General features: G+C 43.6%; 1 protein-coding gene across 1 annotated transcript in view; it reads left to right on the top strand.

Annotated features, from left to right (window-relative positions):
- The window catches only part of SQOR (sulfide quinone oxidoreductase), a 199,970-nt gene that overhangs the window by 41,961 nt on the left and 132,583 nt on the right, over positions 1–25,426 (top strand). The window contains exon 2 of the mRNA XM_085644239.1: positions 9,624–9,865. Within this exon, the coding sequence (XP_085500365.1) occupies positions 9,641–9,865 (225 nt within the window). The 5' untranslated portion in view covers positions 9,624–9,640. The remainder of the gene's footprint in view (positions 1–9,623; positions 9,866–25,426) is intronic.

Consider the following 25,426-nt stretch of genomic DNA (forward strand, 5'->3'; position numbering starts at 1 on the left):
GCGCGCACAGTAAGCACGCGGTGCGCTTTGCGCACCGCGCGCCCACTTTACGCAGTTAGTGCCGTGCGCGCGCCCACTTTACGCAGTTAGTGCCGTGCACGCACGCGACCGCAATCCTCTGCTGATGCTAATACTGTATTTAGACACTTATTTGCCCATGTCTTCTTCCATACATTTTTAGCTATACATATATTTCAAATATTTTTTTTTCATAAAGACACATATGTCATCAGCAGAAGATTGCGGTCGCGTGAGTTATAGTTGCCTACACTAACAATAACGGGGGAATTTCACTGGTTTTTTATCAGTAAAATTTCCGCTAACTATAACATGTGTGAAACCTATGGTTTTTTCAGTGAATTTGCAAGGTTTTTTAAATGCTAATTCCTAACTATAACGTGTGTGAAACCTATGGTTTTTTCAGTGAATTTGTACGGTTTTTTAAATGCTAAGTTACTTTACGCCATTCGTGGCGTGCGCGCCCACTTAACGCAGTTCGTTCCGTGCGCGCACGGTGCGCTTCGCGCACCGTGCGCGCACAGTAAGCACGCGGTGCGCTTCGCGCACCGCGCGCCCACTTTACGCAGTTAGTGCCGTGCGCGCGCCCACTTTACGCAGTTAGTGCCGTGCACGCACGCGACCGCAATCCTCTGCTGATGCTAATACTGTATTTAGACACTTATTTGCCCATGTCTTCTTCCATACATTTTTAGCTATACATATATTTCAAATATTTTTTTTTCATAAAGACACATATGTCATCAGCAGAAGATTGCGGTCGCGTGAGTTATAGTTGCCTACACTAACAATAACGGGGGAATTTCACTGGTTTTTTATCAGTAAAATTTCCGCTAACTATAACATGTGTGAAACCTATGGTTTTTTCAGTGAATTTGCAAGGTTTTTTAAATGCTAATTCCTAACTATAACGTGTGTGAAACCTATGGTTTTTTCAGTGAATTTGTACGGTTTTTTAAATGCTAAGTTACTTTACGCCATTCGTGGCGTGCGCGCCCACTTAACGCAGTTCGTTCCGTGCGCGCACGGTGCGCTTCGCGCACCGTGCGCGCACAGTAAGCACGCGGTGCGCTTCGCGCACCGTGCGCACATGGAGGACATATGATGCACTTCGTTTTGAAAGGTAATATTTTAATTTTTCGTAATTTTTATAAGTGGGGTGGAGAGAGTGTTGTTAATTTTTTCTTTTATTATTTTTGTTTAAAATATTGTGGTTTTTCAAACCTCTCATAAGCCCTGCACATTTGGTGGCCTCCGGCCAACAAAAGCACAGGGGGTGGGGTGAGTGTGGATAGTGTTTTTTTAAAATATTTTTTACCGTACGCGTACGGTAAGCGTAATCGGCGAAATTAGCGAAAAAATTAAAATTGCATTTTTGGCCTTGGGGGGTCTTTGGGGACTCCCTCAACATGGCTATGTGTGTGGGAGCTGTTTAAACAGCCCCTTTACATGTATATTGGTTTTATTTAACAACCTAGCTCTCAGTGCGAGAGAGAAAATGGCGGCCGCCGCTTCCTGGTTTCGGCTGTTTGGAATGTTTACTAAGATCTAAGAGCCAATCAGAATCGCGCTCGCGCACGCCACCGTACGCGTACGGTAAGCTTACGGTAAGCGTACCGTAAGCTGGCTCAGATATATATATTGATTTAAAGGCTATTTTCTCAGAATCTACTGAACAGATTTACACCAAACCTACAAAAGGCACTTCCTTGACCTGAGGACTACCTCTCTGCCAAATTTCTAGTAATTCTGTTCAGCCGTTCGGGCTGTAGCCCTGTCTAAAGGTCCTATGGAAAAATGCATGGGAAAAACGCGTTTTGGGACCCCCCTTTTATCTCAGCCCCCGCTTGACGAATCCCCCCGAGACTTTCAGGGTAGGAGCGGAGCGTAGCGCCCCACCTATTTTGAGAAATTCGCGAGGATTCGTCGACCGGCGCCAAAGTTATTCAAAATAGAATGTTGCCGATTTCCTATGGAAAAGGGGTCCTAACTATAACTACCTACTGGCGACCGCCAGTAGGTAATATATATATATATATAGATAGATAGATAGATAGATAGAACCATAGAACCTACAGGGGGTCGCCAGTAGGTAGTTATAGTTAGGACCTATTATCCATAAGAAATCCACAACATTCTATTTGGAATAAATTTGGCGCCGGTTGACGAATCTTAGCGAAATTTTCAAAACTGGTGGGGCGCTCCGGTCCACTCCTATCCTGAAAGTCTCGGGGTGATTCGTCAAGGGGGGTCCCAAAATGTGTTTTCCCCATGCAATTTTCCATAGGAACCTTTAATCGCAGCTACAGCCCGAACTGCTGAACGGGATTACACCAAATTTGGCAAAGAGGTGGCCCTTGGTTCACACTCGTGCCTTTTGGTTAAATGATGTAAATCTGTTCAGTAGTTTCTGAGAAGTAAAATCACATATCTGGGCGGAGCCTAACCACACATCTCATCGTGAGATTTGCTTGGCTGTCAGCACTTCACATAAGAAGTGTTGGCAGCCATCTTGGGACCAATATACATGATAGCACCTCATTAAAAAGCATTGCAGTTAATAGAAAGCCTTCTGCTGGGATATCATGAATCATGTTGGAGAGAACTATTTTCTCATGCGTTTCCCACAGAGGTTTGGAAGGTGATCTATAAGTTAAACTGAGAGCATATTTTCTGTAAATTCACATTATCTTTCTCAGTCATGTGAGAATGAAGTCTGACATTCTCAGTAAAACATGTACATCCAACAAGGGCAGAGACTGTCAGTTGATTCCTTTGTGTTCTACTGCAGCTTCCCAGAGTGTTCTAAAGAACAACTAGAGCGCTAACAGTCCTACTTATGACAAACGTATTGCACACCTGAAGCCATCTTGATTGGAATAAAGTGGTAACTCTTAAAACATTTTAATTTAAAAAGGAACAAAATGAGGAGGTTCATTTTGCCATAGAAAGTATGATTAGTGCTGCAGAAAGAAAAATTAGGGCACGTTTTGAGTGACTTCTCAAATCCTCTTCTATTTCATTAAAAAATTCTGACATGTAGACAGAAACATGCACTTTCAATACCAGCAGCAGACTTCCCTGGTGAGCAGTAGCTTTACTACAGTGATCTAATGAGCAACTAGAGTGCTAACATTCTGAATTTATGGCAGATGTGTGACACATCTGAATGCCTTCTTGATGGAATCAAAGTAAAAAACTGAAAGTATTTCCTACTGAGGAGACTGTAGTAAATGAGGAAATTAGGAAACTTCATAACAAATAAGTCTCCCAAGATGGCCACCAGAGACAAAAGAGCCCAAATGTAGCACAAATATCACCCAGATGTAACCACATGTAGCCCAATGACAGAAGTGTGCAAAACGGTCGCCAACGTTGTACATAGGCCCCGGGGGATGGGGTCCCCGGGGAGAATAGAAATTAGTGATAGGTGCTAATTTTTTTTACGGGCAAATTAGGGGTTGCGCATCCAGCATGGCGCTCAGCGCGGCCACCTGGTGTGCACGCGCTGGGTGCGTGACTCCTAACGCGTCGAACACGTATATGACGTCACGCGCAAGCATTGCCTAAAGTAATACGTATGTGTCGCATATGTGCCTGGAGTCGCGTACCGGTTGCATAGCAATCGCGCAGGAAAATACGCACCCATCGCACATCCTACGTGGATCCTACACAACAATCCTAAAATGGCGGCTAGGTTCCGTGCAGCGATCGAGAAAGTTACGCTTTGGGTGCGCGACTCCCCAAAAAATTTGAAAAGAAAGAAAATAATATAAATATATTCAAAAAAATAATCGTTTCAATATTTGATAAAAAAATGTTTTTCCATTTATATTAAAAAAATATAATGTAATTTAGAAAATATATGTAAACATAAATAGTTAAAAATTAGAAAATCAGTATCAAAAAAATACATAGAACTATTATATTTAAAAATTGTCATTTAAGAAATCTTTGAAATTCACTGAAAAAAACATAGGTTTCAGACATGTTATAGTTAGCAATTTGCATTTAAAAAACCTTTGAAATTCACTGAAAAAACCATAGGTTTCAGACATGTTATAGTTAGGAATTAGCATTTAAAAAACCTTAGAAATTCACTGAAAAAAACCATAGGTTTCAGGGGTGTTATAGTTAGCTGGTCATTTCACTCGTACAAAACCATTGAAATTCCTCTGTTATAGTTAGTTCTACTAACTATAACTCGCACGCCCGCAATCCACTGCTGATGTCACATATTAAATCATTCATGACATGGTCAGTGTCATCACTGATGACATCTCAAATGACGTCACTGATGACCTCATCTAGTAGATGTAATATGTGACTTCATCAGCAGTGGATTGCGGGCGCGCGAGTTATAGTTAGTTGCACTAACTAACTATAATGGAGGAATTTCAATGGTTTTGTACGAGTGAAATGTCCAGCTAACTATAACACCCCTGAAAACTACGTTTTTTTCAGTGTGTATATATATATATATATATATATATATATATATATATATATATATATATATATATATATATATATTTGAAGACCGATTATCCAATCACACCAACTATTTATTTTCTGGTTAGAGTGCATAAAAACATGAACGATTCCACCTGGGTGCCCAATCGTCACCTCTATAGGTTCCTTACTAGAATATACTTTGAGATTTGTTTATATTATTCTCTTCCAGTATAGGACAGCACTTCCTTCGTACATAAAGGATTCAACGGACTTTTTAAAGAAAATCCATGACATACCCTGAAATAATACTTTCCTAATGGCAACTATAGATGTGGTCTCTTTGAACACATCGATCCAACACTCACATGACTTAAATACATTCAGGCACTTCCTTAAAGCCAGATCTGTAAGCTACGTGGAACATTCTAATATGCTATTAGAAATGCTTGAATTCCGCTTAAATCACAATATTTGTATATTCAATGGCACCCACTATCTGCAAAAGCAAGGTACAGCTTTGGGGACCTTGTTGGCCCCCCACATATACAAATCTAATGATGGGTTGATGGGAAGCAGAAGCTCTCTGGACAGAGAAATCTTACCTTGCTATAACTTGTCAAACTGTGGACTCGCTTTATTGATGACTTATTCATTATTTCGTAAAGAAAGAAATGATAGCACACTGAACAAAAAAAGTCTTCAATGTAATGTCCTTTAGATTGCTTTACAAAGAGCTTGTGGTAAGACACAGGCGGTATTACTAGTAACTGGAAATAAGGCATCTAAAGAGGAACATAGTGTCTGATTCATCGTTGACTATAATATTAAGTACTCTGAATTGGAAAACGGTCACATGGAAGAATTGAAAAATTCTGCCAAAGGATAAACACAGTCTGTGTGCCCTGCTAAGTTCATGGGCCTCTCTAATACTTTTCTCCCAATGATTCTCTGGAGAGGGAAAGAGGAGCTCCTGCGCAACATTTCATATCTGCACAGCGATGCTTTCAAAAGACAAGTCACTGAAACCAATTCTGCTTCCTTCTTCTTTTCATGTTTGTTCCATGTAAGGCTGGGTGGCCTTGCAGTGCTAATCACTATACACAGTTCTTTGGACAGGAGAATGGAAGATTCCTTTTTGCTCTACTTCTCTTATTTTTGTTAGCACGATTAATGTCAGCCTGCAGCTAAAATATTATGGCAGTCATGAACAAAACTAGCTTCACCATTCAAAACACTAGTTCTCTAAGCTTTACGCATAAACACTCTGAAGAGTTAGTGTCCCTCATGTTGGCATACAATTAGGCCTGGTTTGTATGTAACATGTATGTATTACCAGGAAAGCCCTACCACATACAGCAGTATGTGTAGCCAGAGAGTAGGAGCAAGCATTTGATAGGTTGCAGTGCTGAGTACAGATTTTAGTTTAATTGAGGCTCAGAAGCTGCCAACTGATGCAAAAACATCGAAGGGAACAAAGGACTGTGTTCTGCACAGCTCTCCTCACCCTGCCTATGGCTGCTATAAACTTCAGAGGGCTGGGTCTCTATGAGCCGCAGCGGACTTTGCCATGCCATTCACTTATTATATGGGCTTTCGTTAACTACAAATATTGACAGTGCTGTATCTTACCTGTCAATTTAGCTCTGCCCTTTTGTCAGATACACAATCTAACTTAATGATCTTTTGCTTTTATCGGTTGCCTTCTAATTTGAGCAGCTGCGCTTATCTTTTTAAATGAAACCATATCTCGTGTTTGAGATTTAACGTTTGGCTGTTTTGAGCTGGCCACTCCCAGGTGAATAAACATGCGCACATTACCATCCTCATGATGTGTCCTAGCTCTGATCTATGACGTGTGAGGGCAGGGATGTATGTTAGTGAGAGTGAAGGAAGGGTGTGTGAGTCTGCCATTTCCATGGTATTACCACAGTATGTTACATCTCAAGTGTGGATCATTACAATGTGCAACTAAAAAAAGTGTTACCACGAGTATGTTGTAGGTTATAAGGAGGATGGAGAGTGGAGGTAGATGTTGGGGTGCCAGAGGGACGGAGCACAATACTCTTGAAGGTAAACAAAACTTTTCTTTTTGATTTATAGACCTATAAGCCATAAGAAAGGAAAGAAGTCACAGCTGAAATGTAACCTTTTTGTATGCAGCTTATCACTAGTCATGGCTTTAAGACTTACCTGCTTCTTTGCTGCATGTAAGTTGGTTCTAGATGTACAAAGGGTTTTTGTAGTCTCAAACTCTGATTCGGTAGAAAACAGTGTTTGCTTCCTCAAAAAACCTTTTGCATATGGGTACCACCGACCACCCTCCCTGAAGGTTTCAAAATGGAAATCTTTTTCTTTTTAAAATCGGCCCCATTTCCATTAAGTGCATGTGTTAGAACAAATCAAAAGGGTTCACTCCTGATTCATTCGGAATCTACAGCGAGTACGCTGCCCGATGCCGAAGACGTCAAGTTATTTGTAATCGACTGGGTTGGTGAATCAAATTCTAGAACTGACCTAACCTGGACGACCCCCTTTTGATTTGTTCAAATTATTGTACCTTTGGACCCTGGGACAAGGGTTCCCCTGTGTCTATGCCATATTTCGGAGTAATTCTTGTGGATCCATTACCTCCCCCCTGGTGACCAGCGGTGCTGGCCCTGCACTTGACGATTCCAGCCTGTCAGCCTCCGCAGTGGGCCTTTGGTGCCTGAGAGGAATCCATCTTCTCACTTTTATTTATTTTATTTTATGTAGTTTATAGAGCGCACAGCTACCCCCGAAGGGGTGTCCCGGCGCTAGAACCTGAACCTCCAAAGGAGAGGAGAGGAGCAAGAAGGGGAAGTAGCGTAGTAAATCAGAGTCCAGAGAAGAGCCAAGTTTTGAGTCTGGCCCGGAAGATGGATTCGGAGGGACAGAATCTAAGATCGACTGGCAGCGCGTTCCATAGTTTTGCCGCAATGACACTGAACCCTCTGCCACCCATTCTGGATAGTCTGAAACGGGGAGAAATCAGAAGGCGTAGGTCATTGGATCTCAAAGATCTGATGGAACGGGATATTGAGACACGTTTTTTCAAGTAGTTTGGTCCGCGATTGTTGATGGCTCGGTGAGTCAGAGTGAGGGTCTTGAACTGGATACGGCTGGCCACAGGTAGCCAGTGCAGTTCCTTACGATATGCGGTTACTGATTGACGGTAGGGAATATTGCCAATCAGTCTGGCCGCCGCATTCTGAACAATCTGCAACCGGTCAATCAGGTATTGGGGAGCACCAGCATAGAGGCTATTAGCATAGTCCAGGTGGGACGTGATGAGGGCATGGGTGACTGTACGGCGGGAGTCCAGAGGGAGATAGGGAAGTATTTTTCTAATCATACGCAACTTCAGGAAGCAAGCAGAGGTCACTTTATTAATCTGAGTCTTGCATGAGAGGGAGTCGTCAAACTGGAAACCCAGGTTGCGGGCCGAGTGGACGGGAGAGGGAGCGGGATCAAGTGCCACCAAGGGATCACTTGTGTTCTATTGTCCGGAGGATGACCTGAAGTTATGGAGGTCGAAATGGCGTCGACTTGTATCAGCTGAATTGGGAATGCTAATTATGCCATGATTCATTAACCACTTACTTGTATCATAAAATACATTTTCATGCATAATATTTGTACAAAATAATTCCAAAAGCAAATGCTGATTTTCATTTTCTTTGTGTTTCACTTGCGCCGTATTATAACTCTTATTCACGAGCACAAGGTGTTCACTTTACACCTAGTACACTATTTAAAACGTGGTTTATGCTACTTCTTACTCTTTGTGTAATGTACAGTTCCTATTCTTTTTGTTAATACAGATACCGGAATCCTAAAAAGACTACGTGTTTTTGTGTAATTAATTTACTGCTAAAACTGTCCTTCCTTATTGACTCCCATTGAGATATTTTGGTATGATATTGTCAGCATAACAAGTGCACACCATGTGCTGCTGCTCCCCTGTTGCTCTAGAGGGCACCCACTTGGCATGTAGCCTGGATGCCTGTAAATAGTGCACCCCATAAAAGTCTCCTTTGCCGCTCCTGGGTGCGCCTTTTGGGGCATTTATCCTGGATGTCTGCCACCGATGCCTGAAAAGTGAGTAAAGGGCAGGAGTCCCCTGCCTATTCTGTCCTAAGATCTACTTCTTTTCAAAGGAAAACCTTCCCAAGCTACTAATATTAGTAACCGTGACCACATCAGACAACAATATGTTAGTACCCACCTTAGCAGGTTTACCAGTTGTGACCACTTCAGTGCATCAAGCATGGTTGTTAGCAGTGATGTGAAAAAGGCTTTGTCAATGTGGTTTTTCTTCTGTGTGGGTAATACAAAACAGCCATAGCTGTAATATCCCTAGCACCAAGCTAATAATATTAGTAATAGGTCTCCCTGATGCCACATAATTTATCACTCAAATATCGGTTTTAACTATAATTTGGAACTTCAAGAATCTTTCCCCAAACACCAGCTAATGAGTTCTGAAAATAGGAATGTTTTCATCTTGAATACACATTTTTCAATTTTGGCACACATATATGATTTCAACCAAGCAAAGATTTTTAATTTGAAAGGCTGGGAGCTACTTATAGGTAGTTGGCGTGCTACCTTTAGCTCACAATAAATATAGGTAAAGTGAATGCATTCTATCGTTCACTCATTTTGCCACCGTTAAACGCCAAAGACCGCTACCTAAAAGAGGATATGAGCATCACTCTGGTGATGTCACCAAGTACTTTCCACAGAGGCCATCTTACAAGTCCACACTCTTCCAACCAAGCAATCCCCCAGGGTGTAGCATGCTACCCATCCACTAATGCGCTGTGGTGCCTTGTCTGGAGTTGAAGCACTATTAATGCCATTACCACATTATACTATACAATCATAATATCAACAAAGGGCTTTTTTTACGCAGTACCTGTTAGTATTTTTTGTTTGCATTTTCAAATTTTCCCCTAAGCGCTTTTATTTTGTATGCTAATGTACCCACCGCAGTGCCAACGCTGTTGATCCACTGCAGCATTCACCGCCAGTGTGTGGGTTCATGCCAGGAAAGATCTCTTAGCACTTATTGGGACTCTGTGAGTAGGCTCAGCCTGTTAACAGCTGCTTTCTCTCTTTTCTTACAGATACATGCTAAGCAGCCATGGCCAATCTTGGGGCAACACCTCTTGTCTCCTGTGCTCATCATTTACTTAAAACTGGGTTCCAGAATGCGGGCTTTCGACAACTGCACATGACCAGCAGACAAGCTGCCAAGGAATACTACGAGGTGGTTGTGGTAGGTGGAGGCTCAGCTGGCATCACTATGAGTGCACGCATGAAGAGGAAAGTGGGAGCTGAGAAAGTGGCAGTCATCGAGCCAAGTGAGGTGAGTAGACAGAAGCCCTGAGAGGTGTGTCAAAGCTAACTTTCATGGGCATGTGTTTTTGTCCTCAGTATGTTGGTTGTGGTGTGGGCTTGTATATTCATGTAAATCTTCCAGTATTTTTTGATAGGCAGGGCCCCAAGCCAACTAGCTTACATACAACTCAATACCAACTGCACCTCGCCGTACCATAGATTTGTTGGCCCACGCAGCAGTCAGACATTCATGCTTGGTGGTATGGAAATGCACTGTTTTCAGTTTTAGTTCTTCATTTATTATTGGAAGTACTAACGCTATTTGGTGCCTATGATCCTTACTCCGAAGCGCAGTTACTCGTATTACTTATGATACTGGTCTGTAGCATGCACATTCTGCCATTGGCACAGCGTCTCGTAGTTAGTCAGGTTTGCTACCTTCTCATCCGGCTTTGAAGCTTCCATCTCAGACTGGACTCGGCAGTAGACAAGGTGACTATCTTATGTTTTCTTTTGAGCAATTAAATGTGTAATAAGGTAGAAGAGTGTGTCTGGAGGTCTAACTATGGAGATTACATGCTGGTTGACTCAACTGGCATAGCACATTTTGTGCGTGTGTTTGCGTGTGTGTGTGTGTATACTGGAGCTACTGGGTATTGCTGCGAAGCCCTAATTTCCATCTGTTTATGTGGACTGTGTTGGTGGGTGATCCGAGTTCACTTTAGATGTTTACTGTTGTGGGATGGTGTGTGTTGGAGGTTTAAATGGATGCTGTTGTGGCATCTCTGCTAGCCACCTAAGTGGCATGTCTGTTTCTTTTTGGAAGTGTGTGAGATGTTCTGTATAAAGTGTAGTTTTGGAAGATCATGTGCTGTTATTTAATAATTATTATAATTATTACATGTGATTTGTAGAGGTTTCCAAGGGCTAAGCTCTCCTACTGAAAGATTGCAAACCTGCCAGTCTTCGTGGATAATCATATTTAAAGGCGTTCTGAACAACGAATAAGCCATGTTTTTAAAGATTTACGAAACACAGAGTGACTGACATGCCCTTAATCTGGAAGGGAGTGCATTCCAAAGTTTCGGACCAAGAACGAAAAAAGGCACGCTCCCTTGGCAAGATTTCCTAATGCTGTTAATTACAGACAACTTGGTATCACTTTATCGCAAAGAGTGAGCGGGCGTGTACTGGGGAAACAAATGCTCTAAGGTAGGAAGGTCCTGAGTTTGCTAGGCATTTGTGCATATTACATCACATTCGGGTAACCAATGAAGTGTTCGAAGCATAGTGGCTGTAGAGGTCAATTTCGGAGAACGAAGCAGAAGCCGGACAGCAACATTTTGAACAGTGTGGAGGCTTTTTAAGAAAGTTTTTCCTGTGCCCAGATACAAAACATTGCCGTAATCCAGTCTGGAAATCACCAAGGCCTGGACTACCATTCTCTGAGCAGCAAGGGGGGGGAGGACAATATAAAATCTTTCTGAGCAATTTTAGAATGCTATAACAAATGGCAGTGACCATATTGATTTGGTGGCTCGTAGTGAGTTTATTGTTGAGCCACATTCCTAACTTTTGTATGACTGGCACTAGACTCGGAGGACTGCCCATAGATGAGAGCCACAGCTGGGCGTCCCAATGAATAGAAGGATTTCCCCCCAACAAGACCTCAGATCTGTACCAATTTAGTTTTAGGGAGTTGGCACCCATCAATGCTGACACTTGATTAAGGCAAGAACTGAGCTTGCACATTGTGGTTGTCCTTGGCTTACAATGATACAACAATGTGTGTGTCGTCAGCATATGAGAAATGTGTGAGTCCATAGTTCTTAACTAGATCTGCCAAAGGCCTGACATACCAATTGAAAAGCAGTGGACTCAGTCAACCCCTGGGGTACTCCTTTGCTGAGGGGGAAGGATTGTGATTGGTGCTGATTGGTATGAACCTGAAAGGTGCAATCCTGCAAAAATTATCTTAACCATGCAAAGGCTGTATCCTGTATTCCCATGCCTTCTAATCTTTGCAAGAGCATATTATTATTCACCGTGTCAAATTCTGGGCTGAGATCTAAAAGAATCCGTGCAGCAGATCCGCCATTGTCCAATTGATATCGAAAAAGTCTGTGACACCAAGAAGGACCGATACCGTGCTATGACCTGAATGGAACCCAGATTGTGAGGGATGATGAAGACTATTCTGTGAACTCACTAAGCTGTTGAATCACATGTTTCGCTAACACCTTAGAGAAGGTAGATAGCGAGGAGATGGGCCTATAGTTGTACCAATTGAGAGGGTCTAAATTAGGATTTTTCAATAGAGGAGTAACTAGAGTCGTATTCCAAGTTTTGGGGACATTGTCTTCCAGCAGGGATATGATCAATAAATGAATGATCCTTCTCCAAGACAAGGTCCGAAAGTTTGTTCTAAACTGCCGCAGGACAAGGGTCGAAAGAGGATCCTGATCTAATAGAAGACAGAATAGACTTGAAAGAAGGCAAATCCAGAGGCTGAAACTTCTCCAGACCACTAATTGCTTTACTAGCGGGAGGAAGGCGACTTGCTTCCCTTGCCTACGGAAAGGCCGCCTGAATACCTTCCATTTTTTTAAAGAAGAAAGCCACTAAATCCTCACACTGGGACTGAGAAAGAGGAGTAACCAGAACTACTGGCAGGTTCTGCTAGGGGTTTCACTACCTGAAAGAGTCTTATGGCAGCTTTTTGCTGAAGCAATTTTACTAGTATAGAACAAACATTTGGCTTCACAGCACATTTTTCTTAGTAGATTTTCAAAGCAGATTTATAGATTTTCTTATTTTCCTTATTAAACATTTTCCGCCACTCCCTCGCAAGGCGTTTACAGGATTTTTTCTTTTCATACAGAGTCATTGTACCATGGGGCCGGGGGAAGGACTATGTGATGCTTTGGGGTAGCAATGCTATGTAAGAAACAAAGCAACAGGACGGTGCGCATAGAAGAAGTCCAAGATATCCAGATGGTTTTTGGCCAGTAACCAACAGGTTAGGCTAATAAAAAATCTAAATGAGTTATTTTTTTATTGTTCTCAGTAAGGCTGGGTGGGGGGTGTGGTGTTATCTTCCCCGTGCACACGCGAAGGCTTAAAGGAAAGTTCAGTGAGTGGGTCTAGAATTTGGAAAGGGCAGTTCTGCTGGTTTTAAGTTTCATTAAGGGAGCCTGAAAGTCATTTTCTGGTCTAAAAGGGCAAGGTCGTCTTTTTACTAAACTATGTCGCACAGCTGAGCAGCACAGATCATGCTGTACTGACCGTTTCACGCAGGCGCAGTGGCAGTGCCACAGGAGCTGATTGCAGGAGATCTCGGATCATCCTGTAGAGCAGCTTTAGAAGCTGTCAGATGCCCACCTGTATGGTTCAGTACAATTAACTCTAAGATTAAAACATGTGTTTTTATATTCTATCCTTATTACACAGATTTGTGGGAAGCTGCACAGCTGCATTGCAGACATGTTCTCATACTTGGGTTGGGATGCTGAGCGCTCCATTGAAGGTCATGGAGCTGCAGACTCTGGGAGTGACCCTCGGGAGTGCGCTAAGAGAGGCCCCTGCCCTAGTCCACAGCCTGCTTTGCCTTTTCCCTCTCTGAGTGTGTGGAATTGTACAGGGCACTGAGACAAACCGGCTGTGGCCGATGGCAAAGAGTGCAGAGTTGCCCGCCCTCCTTCGAGCCAGGGCTGTGGAAGCAGGGAAAGAGGGTCTGCACAGCTCCCATGCCTCCCTTGCCTTGCTACCGGAAGCAAAGCACTGTGCAGAGCAGTGGAAGTGGGAGGGGCTGTGGAGACATCTCTCTCTCTCCTTGGACAGCCCCTGCAGTTCCTTCATGGCTGTGACTGCTGAACCTGCACGGCCCGCAGTAACTTACACAAATGCATAGCTTGAACAAAGGAGGGAGAGACAAGCTGCTGAGAGCCACCTATGTTTCATGGCAGGCTTTTTTTTGTTTTTTTTATTGCAGTATTCCACCCCCGTTGGGCAAAATGTTCAAATAGCCTTCTAACCAGCTGAAGTGGGTATGCCTGTCATTAAAATCCCACTCATATGTTATATGCTGCTGCAGGCCTTTAATGGCTGGTATAGCCCGCTGCAGTGGGCTATAACACTATGGTGCACATGCATCAAAATAGTCAGTAGCGATTCTTTAATTGCAATTTTTAAGGAAACGCAATTAAGAATGGCTATTGCCTATGCATGTAGGAATCGCAAAAAAAATTGCGATTCCTATATATTCCTTAATTATGTCTCGCAAATTGCGAGTCGAAATTAAGGAATTGCTTCTGATTCATTCCTAAGAACCTAGAGGCCCATAGGAATGAATGGGAATTGCATGCCAATAGGTACTCGCAAATTGCGCATGCAATTTCAAGGGTACAAGGGTGCCAAAAGGACACCCTGTTGCACCCCTGAAAGTGCAATTTATCCACATGTTGCACACACACATGTCCCAAGGGCATGCATGTGCGTGTGTGTGTGTGTGTGTGTAACATGGACCTTTGAAAAATGCACTTTAATGCATTTTTCAAAGAAATCGCAAATTCCCAACAACTTTAGATTGACAGTAATTTGTGATTCCTATTTGCGAAATCGGAATTTTTTTCTGTTTAATGCATTGCATTTATGGAATCGTAATTTGCGATTCCTTAAATGCATCGCAATTTAATCGTACATTTTGCGATTCCTTAAATTGCGATTTTCTGCTAATCTGCCTGTTTGCGACCGGTTTTTACCTTGATGCATGTGGCCCTATATTAGGAGTCTAGGCAAAACTTTTGAAATGTAATAAAAGATGAGCAGTGATGTATGTTTCCTGTTAAGGATGATATGTGAAGCATTTTACGTGTGTTTTAGGTTGGTATTACAGAGTGGAATGCTAAGAAAAGGGTGGGACATGTCGGAGAGGAAGTTCAAACATGCTAGAATTGTGTTCTTTGTTTTCCTTCATTATTTATTTTCTTGACAATAAGTGTACTGGATGCCTTAACGATGCCTTTGAATTGCACAGTATTTGTTATGCTTCCCAAATGGTGTTATTCCCTTTGCATTTACCTTTACAGGTTGTCAAAGCGTTGTAATGGCTCATATGTTGTCTGTACATGCACTTCGAGTGCCTAAAAGCTAAGGTGCCATCAAACAAAACTGTTTTGTGCTTTGTGGCATCTCTTTATAGACCTTTGGCACCGAGTTGAAGCTGTAAAGAAACAGTATTTCACCAAGGTGGCCAGAAGCGGTCACAGAGAGAAGCGGCCCTTTTTGAGGTATAGTGTGGATTCTCCAATAGCAAGCAGTGTGCATTCAAAGAGAGCGGCATTTCTATGCAGAAACCCAAAGTCTATGTGGCTGGCCAGTACATCTGTGCGTCCAGTACGCCGTAGGACCCAACAATATAGATTAAGGTAATAGAGAGACATGTTACACCATATCAGAAGTCCCTGAGACCCATGCCTGATACTGCCACTATCCCACTCTGCACAGTGGTCACTCCACTCACTAGGGACACAATATCATAAACGTACTGTTGCACAGACTTTCATGGCTCCAGTAACCCTCAATCCACGCGTGCACCATTGTGGTGCACTGCAGTACCATGGGACAGCAGTGTCATGGTATGATGGGAAGTATGGGGATTTGCACAATTCTGTGGGGCTTGTGGGCTGCCGGTGACCTCTTCTTTACAAAGCGAACACACCCTTTATTGTGTGTCCCATAGAAAACATCTTTGGCTTTTGTGCACAAGGAAGGTCGCACACTAGACAAACATATCCATATGCACAGATCAGGCCTAGTTTACGGGTGTATAAGGAACACACCTGCTTCCTTTTTTCCTTCACAGCTGTTCTTATCCATAGTTCCTGGAAGTTCTATAGTCCATTATGTTGCCCGATCTGTTTTTCATCCTGCTGATTCCATTCTGCTGTTGCTGCCTTCACATTTTGATTTGCAGAATCAGATTTTTCAGACCTTACTGCTTCTTCAGCTACTTCTCATTCATCCCAGCTCCTGCTTGCATTTGCTGTTTGGTGGGGCTGACCCCAGCTTGGACAAGGTGATAGCCTTGACTTGGACCTACTGCTTCATTGCTATCCAGAATTAGGCCTTAGCCAGGAGTCACACGTGTGCTCTACACCCTATGGGTGGGTATCAAAGACCTTCCACTTGACTGTATGAAATTATTTCCACCAAGTTGGATCAACATCTGAAAATGACAGATGTAACCTTAATTAAGACCTACTGAAGAAGTCATCTTCCACAGGGTGCCATTGTATTCCTATTTCTTTTAATAGTGATATACACCCATCTGTGACACTCTGCTGCCAATACACAAAGGACAGAGCAGGATATCCATCAAACACTAGAAAGACAACCAAACTTTAAGCAACTCAGGACTTTTAGTGAGGCTCAGACTTGGATCGAAGCCAACTCGCTAGTTCTCTAAGGCTAAATTGAAAATAAATAAATAAATATCATGAAATTTACCATACAGTGTTCCATGTCCCTGTCTACAGCAACCTGTCTGGAATGTAGTTACTGTGCATGTCTGAACATTACCGAAGCATTGTGAGTGCCAGCGGACAGGCCACCAGTTGAGACGTTGCAAGCTGCCTTGCTGCTGGAGTGGGTAAGACTGCTTATGGGCCTCGGGGGTTCGCTGCTAAGAGCGCTGCAGCACCAAGACACTTTTGACTATTTTGCTAAGTCGGAGTGGACTCTTGAATTATGGACTACGAGTGAGACTTTCCTGGATGCGGGCGCCAATGAATGGGGAATAACTCCTACCACATTACAAAGAGTCGGTGGGACAAGGGATTTGCCAGCGGAACACTAGAGTCCCGACCTCAAAGGGAAATGTATTCTTGTTTATATGTCTTGACATTGCTTTGAATGTGTAGCTTTGGAAAGAAAATACTACTTTTCATTATAAAAAAAAGTATGTGAATGAAAACTGATTTCTTGATACTGCTGTGCGCTTTTCGAGTTATGAGTTGTTCACTAACCTGTATTAAACACCCCCATCCCTCACTCCAGAGGGAGCCTTGAACTGCTCATCTACAGCTACCACAGAGTCCAGTGCAGAAGGGGTATTTGAACCAGTTGTTCGGGATTCAGTATCCCCTGCATGCCCTGTTGCCCTCTGAAATGAGTTGTGCAAGTGGCAAAGTTATTAGGAAAACAAAAAAACGCTCTTTTTATGGAAAGTCTGATCTAAATATAACTTCACTGTGTTGACCAAGTCTGTTCTCCAATACTTTGGTATCCTCTGTTTCTCGTCGAAAAGCAGCCAGCAAAAAGTAAAGTTGAAATGGAAAGCAGCAGGGAACAGTCTTGACTTGGTAAATACTTAAAAATACCTAGGGGTGGAAATGGACACAAGATTAAATTTCAAACAGCACTCACTACAAAGAAGGGCCCTAGCTAACAAGCTATACTTTGCTTTCAACCAAATATAAAAACAAAAATGGGGAGCTTGTCGCAGTCATATCGGCTACAAATTATAGGGGCGAAGTTTCTACCCTCATTGACCCATGGCTCAGAGTTTCTAAAGGGCAAGGACGTAACCACCTTAAACCAATTACAGTCCGTTTTATTTAAATGCATCTTCCATTTAATACAACACATCTGTCAAGCACAAGTGCTCCTGGAATTCGGGCTTTTCACCAACTCCCAGTAAGGATGGCCGCCATAACCAAACTGTGCTGGAAGATGAGAGCTGCACTCTCCGAAACTTTGGCTGCCTTGTTTTGGGCCGAAATGGAGAGCCAGCAAACCCCAAAAATGACAGGCCATCAGAGCTCCATCAAGCTCTAACAACCCTTAATCTCTCCAAAGTCTGGGAGTTAAACATCAGTTTTACAGCGTTGAAAAAAGTCACCAACAGAGTGGCCAAGTTGAAATCCTGGATGCTTGACAAAGCACAAATGGCTGGGGGAAAAAGCATAGCTTGTCAGTTTTTCAATCCTACACCAACTGGGACCCTCAACCATACCTCACATGCCACATTTCTCAAAACACACCCAACACTTTCGCCTACTAATCTGTATGGGAGTTTTACATTCAAAAGATCAGATCGTACCCTGGAAACAATGTCCGGATTGCCTTTGCTGTTTATATGTTCAGTTTTAGGAAAGATAGTTACACTTTCTATGCATTTGTCCGGATGTCAACCAACTGCAACCAAAATTAATTTGCCCCGCTTTTCGGGCACTCAAGATAAGATTGTGCCACCAAGCTGTGATATTACTGAACAGCCATTCAATTCAGCTCTTCTGCAGGGCAGCCGAGTTTTTTCTACAAGTGAACAAACTACTATCAGCACAACAGCAGCCAGGCTAGAGAAGAAACTGCCTCCCTAGGCAAGTGGACCATCAATAGTTTAACCAGAAGGCATCATTCTGATAGGCGTCTGAGACTTATTACACGCAAAATTGCAGCTCTCATTCGATCAGGGGCCAATGGTCCCTGAAACTTTACCTGGACATAGCCGCGCCTGCTCTGAATGCATTTCTCTAATTCAATTTAACTCATCGCAGATAATACATTTTTTAAAGTTTGAGGAATGTCTATACTCTTGACCACTTCTCAATTGCCAAATCATCCTAAGCGTACAGAGTCAAGAAGTGTGTAAAGATTAAAGTTGAAAGATTGTCGTCATCTTGCTGTGACTGATTAATTTTTAATGCTTGGCCATTTTGCACAAATTCAGGTTTGGTGTCAAATTACTTAACTGCTAAAAAAATGGCATACTAGCAAGTAACCAGCTGAATTACTTTTTGAATAGTTTTGTACATATTCTTGATGTCCATATGAATCACGGCTTTTAACCTGCAAAATTGTTATTGTTTTAACTAACTGAAACAATAAACTTAAACTTCAAAACTAAAAAAAAGAAAAACATTGAAGCTTCCAATACTTTGGTATGGGAACCCAAAAATTTCAAAATGAGCCAACCAAGAGATGAGAAGTGAGAATTATTTGAAATAGAAGTTCCGGTTGGACACTGCCAATAACCTCTGTCAAAACCAAGAAGGAAAAAGAAAGTAAAAGACAATGAGACTGAATCAAGAGGCAGGGCAAGAAACAAGCTGTCGCCAGTCTCAAGCCGCAAGCAAACGATTGAGTCCGGGTGGGGCCTAAAGGAGACAGGGCAGTCACCAAAACGCCTCAATTTCAATCGGAGGCCAGCGTTTACCATAGAGGTTGACCGCACCAATCGAAAGCATGGGCGGAGCTTCTACTCCACTTCCGAAATCGACTCAACATCAATAGATCTTGCAGAGCGAGCAGCGTATGCGCTGTGACACTAGGCGAGACCTAAAAAGCGGAAAATGAGAAGGAAACCGTTTAAATGCAAGAAGTCCCTCCCAGCCTGTGGTCGAGTGGCCAGAAAATGATCAACGACATCCTTGCAAATGTAGACAAAAGAGCTGAATGGGATCCCTGTGTGGCTTCAGGAGCAAGGTACAGATCTGGTTGCAGAACAAAGCAGGGTGGGGATTGGTAGAGGCAAAGGGCCGTGGAAAAGAGATTCTCCATATTTGACTGCGGTACAATCAAGTCATGTTTTATAATTGGTTATGCAGACTGGGAGCCTCCAATAATAGATTGCTAACTTTTCAGTCAACTACCATTCTCAGTACTTACTGTCCTCCATAGGCCACTGTACCCGTCTTAAATCTTCTGACAGAGAAATAAAAGCATGTATATGTTTCCGTTCATGCATTACACACTTGTGCCACCTAGTGGCCATAGTAAGTTACTGCAACTGACATGCGTTAATTATCCATCTATGATGAACCAGGCTGACTGATACGAAATATTCCCTATCTCTGACCATATTTCCTTCTAGCTCCACATTATCCTCTAACCCTCGTAAGGCCCCTTTCACTTTCCCTTTATAGATTTGTATCACTCAAGATGACCAACTGATTGGTAGCTTTAACAACTAGATCCTCCGCTGAAGGTGAAATCTATACCAATGAATCATTCCAGAACTCAGTTTTTAGGATCTTGGGGTGGGGCTTGCGTGTGCATGCGCTTGCTTGCTGTAGAAGGACTTGCATCCTTTGCTTGCTTACCATGCCTCGGTGGAGCAGGGACCAAGCACAGATTAATCAAACTTAGTCAGTGCCCATCCGCTGTTCCCGACGTGATTGAGGTACTATTTCTCCTCTATCCTATGCCCTCCCACCCCCTCTCTCCCCTCTTGGCATTGCCGAAGAGCAAAGAACCGCTGCCGGCCACTGAGCTCCAAACAAGAGAGAGAACCAATCGACTTACTGGGAGCTTAGGTGACTGTCCATTGCAGTCTCCAGTGGGTCAAAGCCCAGGCGAGGTCTCTATGGTGCAAATGATGACCCCCAATTTCCAGCTTTATCGGCCCTTAACCTCCATGAGAAAGAGATCACCAAGTATGACGTCCACACTTCGGCCCAGACGGTAGAACTGAAGTTAATAGGACAAAAAGCAAACATTATAATGAGTAATGTCTAATCCTGCAGCTCATGCAACTACTATGACTAAATGCCCATTACGTTAGAGCTGTCTTGTATATTTTACAGAAATAGCACTTTTCGGCCTGGTTGAGCTCCATGAATGGGAGAGGATGTGGCGTAATGGTCCGAGCTATCATCTTTGAAGTTGGGGAGCCAGATTTAAGTCTCCGTGTCGGCTCAACAGCCTGGATTCTGATTCAGTCACCTCATCTCCCTGTGCCTAAAACATTTTGAAAAAGAAACCATGTGTCATTGTGTAATGTAACGGGTACTTCCAATACCTTCGGGTAGAGTTTGCGCTCTGGAAAGCTGCAAATCAATACATTTTATTAAAACAATGGCACTTAAAGAAGGGTGGTTATACAGTGTACATGGGTATGTGAAATCAGAGTCCCTTCATATGCCATGAAGCAAATACACTTTAAAGTATTTTCACAGTTGACTGGCTTTTTCGTGGTAATAACCTGAATTGGTAATTGCATTACCGAAATCAATAATCACAACGTAAGTACTAATTTTCAGTTAAATTGAGTAAACATACAAAATAAGGGCTTTGTGCATTTAAAGCTGCAATGTTAGCAGCAGTATGTTTTTTCTCGTGCTGACCAGCACTGCTTCCCCTTACAGTGAAATAGTATTACCGCACTGGATAAGCAGTGATTTCACTTTAGTTTAAATAATACAACTACGTTTTTTTAAGTACACTTCCCACGCTTTAACACAATTGATAACTTTTCTGATTTTCTCCAAGCAAGGATCTTTGTGTACTGAAGTTAAACCAAGGTGTGTTTTTTCTATCGCTGATATAAAGTATTAGTACCTTGTTAATAACAACTTAAATGATTTCACTTAATTGCACTTAAGAAGAAAAAACTATTGCGTCACAGAAAAGGTTATAGTTTAAGTTAACAACAAGCATTGGCATAGCCAATTGGTCTCGCCTTTGGGACCTTATAAGTGTTTAGCCATGCAACAGTTCCATAACTAAATACTTATAAGGTCCCAAAAGCGAGACCTATTGGCTATGCAAAGCGGCCGCGAAAGTGAAAGTGATCGCGATCACGATCAAACATCAAAGCGGCCGTGAAACCGAAAGTAATCACAGTAAAGCGCAGCGCGCGCGCCCGCGCACATGCACTGTAGCTCTAGGCTGGCCTGGTAGCACTTTTTGGAGCCCTCTCAATAAGTCTCGCCAGACTAGCGCATGCGCTTGGTCAGGCGAGACCTAAAAAACAAGCATTGGCATAGCCAATAGGTCTTGCCTTTGGGGCCTTATATGTGTTTAGCGAAGCAACAGATGCATAACTAAATACTTATAAGGTCCCAAAAGCGAGACCTATTGGCTATGCAAAGCGGCCGCACTATAGCTCTAGGCTGGCCTGGTAGCACTTTTTGGAGCCCTCTCAATAAGTCTCGCCAGACCAGCGCATGCGCTGGGTCAGGCGAGGCCTAATGAAGGGCATAGTTCTTCCCACATAAACACACACATGGTTGTACGTACTAATGTCTTTTGAAGGTTTCCTTACTCACTTTTAATCACCTTGGAGGTTAAAGGGAATAGCCAGTGATTCTTATCCCTCTTCTGTGTACGGTATCTCAGAAAGTGTAGCAGCTGTCCTGCAGCCAGGGCTTTAAGTGGGCCGGGACTCACTGGTGCGGAGTACCAGCATTTTTTTAAAGGGGGCCTCTAAACGGGTCTCTATCGGGCTCTGTTTTGTGCCCTGTCACAGGCGGTCCGTTCCTGGACTACAGCACATCGATGTGCGCGTGCTCACACTGCTACCTTCTCGCTAGTGGAGAAGTCACGTCATGGCAGGTGAGCGTTCCAGGGGAAGGGAAATCCTTTAAAGAGTCCTTTTCTCTCTGGATTTCCCTTCTCTTTTTGAAACTAGGGAGCAGCAACACTGTCCTGGTGCCACCAGGGCCCTAAGTGGAAGCTTTTTCAATAATATGTACAAGCCATAGTTGCTGCTTATTTATCTAATGTAACTAGCAACCATTGACAAAGCCAATAGTCCTGACTTGTTGTAGGTATGATGTTACTTGTTGTATCACATATCCAGATGCAATGACAGAAACCTCAAAATACAAGTCGGGCGGCACACTATGCTAACTAAGCACATATTTTTTTAGTTTAAGTGTGTTTTAAGCCACGCCCTTAATTACATTGGCCACGCCCCTTTGAGAGACCCTCCAGTTTTTTCATCCCACCTTAAAGCCCTGCCTGCTGCCACAATACATGCTCATCCTCTAGAAATCATATAAGCCAGCTAGCAGTGGCAGGCCACATTTTAACCTATTTTGAACTCTGGAAAGCCCTCATTCAAGGCCTCTTCATTTAAAAAAAAAAAAAAAAAAAAAAAAAAAACTCTTTGTGCTGGGTTACGTTTTAGGGTCGCATGCGCTCCCTTGCGACAGTATTGTGTTCAGTAAAGGACTTGCATCCCACCCATTTCTTACCATGTGTTGGCTCCAGTTTCAGTCTTCTTTGCTGCACCACTGTTGTGTTCAATAAAGGCCTTGCAGCTATCTCATTGTTTACCATTTGTTGGCTCCAGTTGCAGTCTTCTTTGCTGCCTCCTAAGTGGCCAGCACAGCCCAAACACCAGTTCAGTTTGGCTCGGTGGAGCAGGGACTAAGTACAGATTAATCACATTTCATTAGTGCAACTCAGCTGCTCCCAACATGATCGAGTTCCTATTTCTCCTCCACCCTCCCCCACCACTCTCCCCTCTTTGCCTCACCTGGTTTTCCCAGCTGACGTTCTAAGCTGATGGCAGTATGTCCTTTTAAGGGGGTGTGTTTGGACAGGAAAATCAGGCTCCGGCTGTGCAATGCACATTAACATCACTCAGAATGTGCATATATCAGGGTGAAAATGAGTGGCACAAGTCACTGTCATATGGGGCAGCCCTCCATTCACAATCCCTCTCTGCCATCCCAATGGCAACCTCTCAGTTCCCAGTTTCCAGCAGCTTGTCTTTCCTGTTGTCAAGTTTCCCACCTGGACAGGAATGTTGCATTTCAACAATGGTATTTTATTTTAGTTATCGACCGGACTGGTGACTGCCTGAATGGACCTTTTTCAAACAAGGCTATTTCAGTGCCAACCTGACAAAATGCTGTTTTTCATTTGAACATCAACAGCACATGAAAACACTGCAATGAACACGTAATCACAACTGCTGTGAGCCACTGTTGTAAAATCAAACGCTCTTTTTCAAAGATTCTCTTTAGGTTAATATTTGTTTTTCAATAGGAAGAGATGTGGCATTATGGCCAAAGTGTCACCATGGTGCTGGGGAGCCAGGTTCAAATCTCGGCATCAGCTCAACATCCTGTGATTCTGGGCGAATCACTTAATATCCTAATGACTTCATGGCAGTACTTTTGGGTCAAGTTCGCACTACTTAAAACTGCATAAAAAATAGATTTAGTTGTGATGCAGAAACCCAACTGATGAAACAATGAACAGCTATAAACGTTCTCTTATGGCTGTCCTCAGAGCCTCCCTGCGAAAAGCCAAGAGAGAAAAGCACCCAAAGAGAAGTTCATAAAGCCAATTGCAGCTATTAGTACTAAAAGGCATGAAAAACCAGAGCTGTTAAAAAAAATCTAAATGTGCGCCATTCGCTCACCCACTCCTCCATGCCCACAGCCATGGAAGCCCTGGCCGAGCTCACCTATGCTTAAATGGACACTGGAGCTCTGACAGGTACACTGCTAAATAGAGGCCAATAATTCACTACAGTATGACTATGAACTTCCACCTCGACATCTTCAGCGACCGCAACTTCACAGCTCCCCTGGACAACCTCATCAACATCGGACTGAAACAGCTCATCATACCCCTACACACATGGCAGGACACACCCTCAACCCTACTTCGCAGGAGGAAACTACATCCGCTTCAGCCACACGACGCAGCCCCTTTTGACAGACCACCACTGCGTACACTTCTGTTTAAACACTGCCACCGCTCACAAACCCACTCCACACCCTCCGCGAAGGAACTGGAGCAAGATCACAAGGCAGCACCTTAACTCCACCCTCGTCCACGACCCACCCACAGCCTCGACAGACGCAAACTCTGCAGCCAAGGAACTACAACAGTGGAATACCAACTGCGCAGACAAGCTCGCACCCCCGACAGACAGTGCCCCTTGAAGGCCACCTGGTTCACCACCGATCACCAAGAATCCAGACGCTCCTGCAGACATTTCGAAAAACTATGGAGGAACAGCAAAAACACTGAAGACCAGACCACCTACAAGAACACCCTGACAGAATACCACCAACTCATAAGACCCACCAAATGGAGCTTCATCCAGTACAAAATCCTCACCAACTCCAGCAACTCGAAGGAACTCTTCATCATCATCCAGCAATTCACCAAACCCCCCAGCGAAGTGACGGACATCACACAATCCCAGGACCTCTGCAACAAGCTCTGCTCCTACTTCCACCTGAAAATCAAGGCCCTCAACGACAACTTCAGCGAACAGACTCCAGAAACCAACCCACATTTTTCTGCAGCAACGACAGCCAACCCACCATCCCCGCCTGGACCCCGGTCACCACTAAAGACACATCCACGACCATGAAGAGCACTCACCAGGAGCACCCACGGACCCCTACCCACCGCACATCTTCCACAGAGCCGCTGCTGCGGTAGCGCCCGAGCTACGACGCACCATCAATGCCTCCTTCGATTCCCGCACTTTCCCTGACGACTGGAAGCGCGCAGAAGTCCAGCCCCTCCTCAAGAAACCCTCGGCAGACCCGACGGAACTGAAAAAAATAACGACCCATCACTCTCCTTCCCTTTGCAGCCAAAGTCACCGAGAAGATCGTCAACGTCCAGCTGACAAACTTCATTGAAGAGAACGCCATCCTTGACTCTTCCCAATCCGGATTCCGCAGTAACCACAGCACCGAGACTGAGCTCCTCGCCGCCACAGACGACATCTGCACGTTCCTCGACCAAGGCCACATCGCGGCACTCGTCCTGCTAGTCCTCTCCTCTGCCTTCAACACCGCACTCTCGCAGCCAGACTCCTCGACACCGG

This window comes from Triturus cristatus, chromosome 3_1, assembly GCF_964204655.1.
Source record: "Triturus cristatus chromosome 3_1, aTriCri1.1, whole genome shotgun sequence".
In the NCBI taxonomy this organism is placed as follows: Eukaryota; Metazoa; Chordata; class Amphibia; order Caudata; family Salamandridae; genus Triturus; species Triturus cristatus.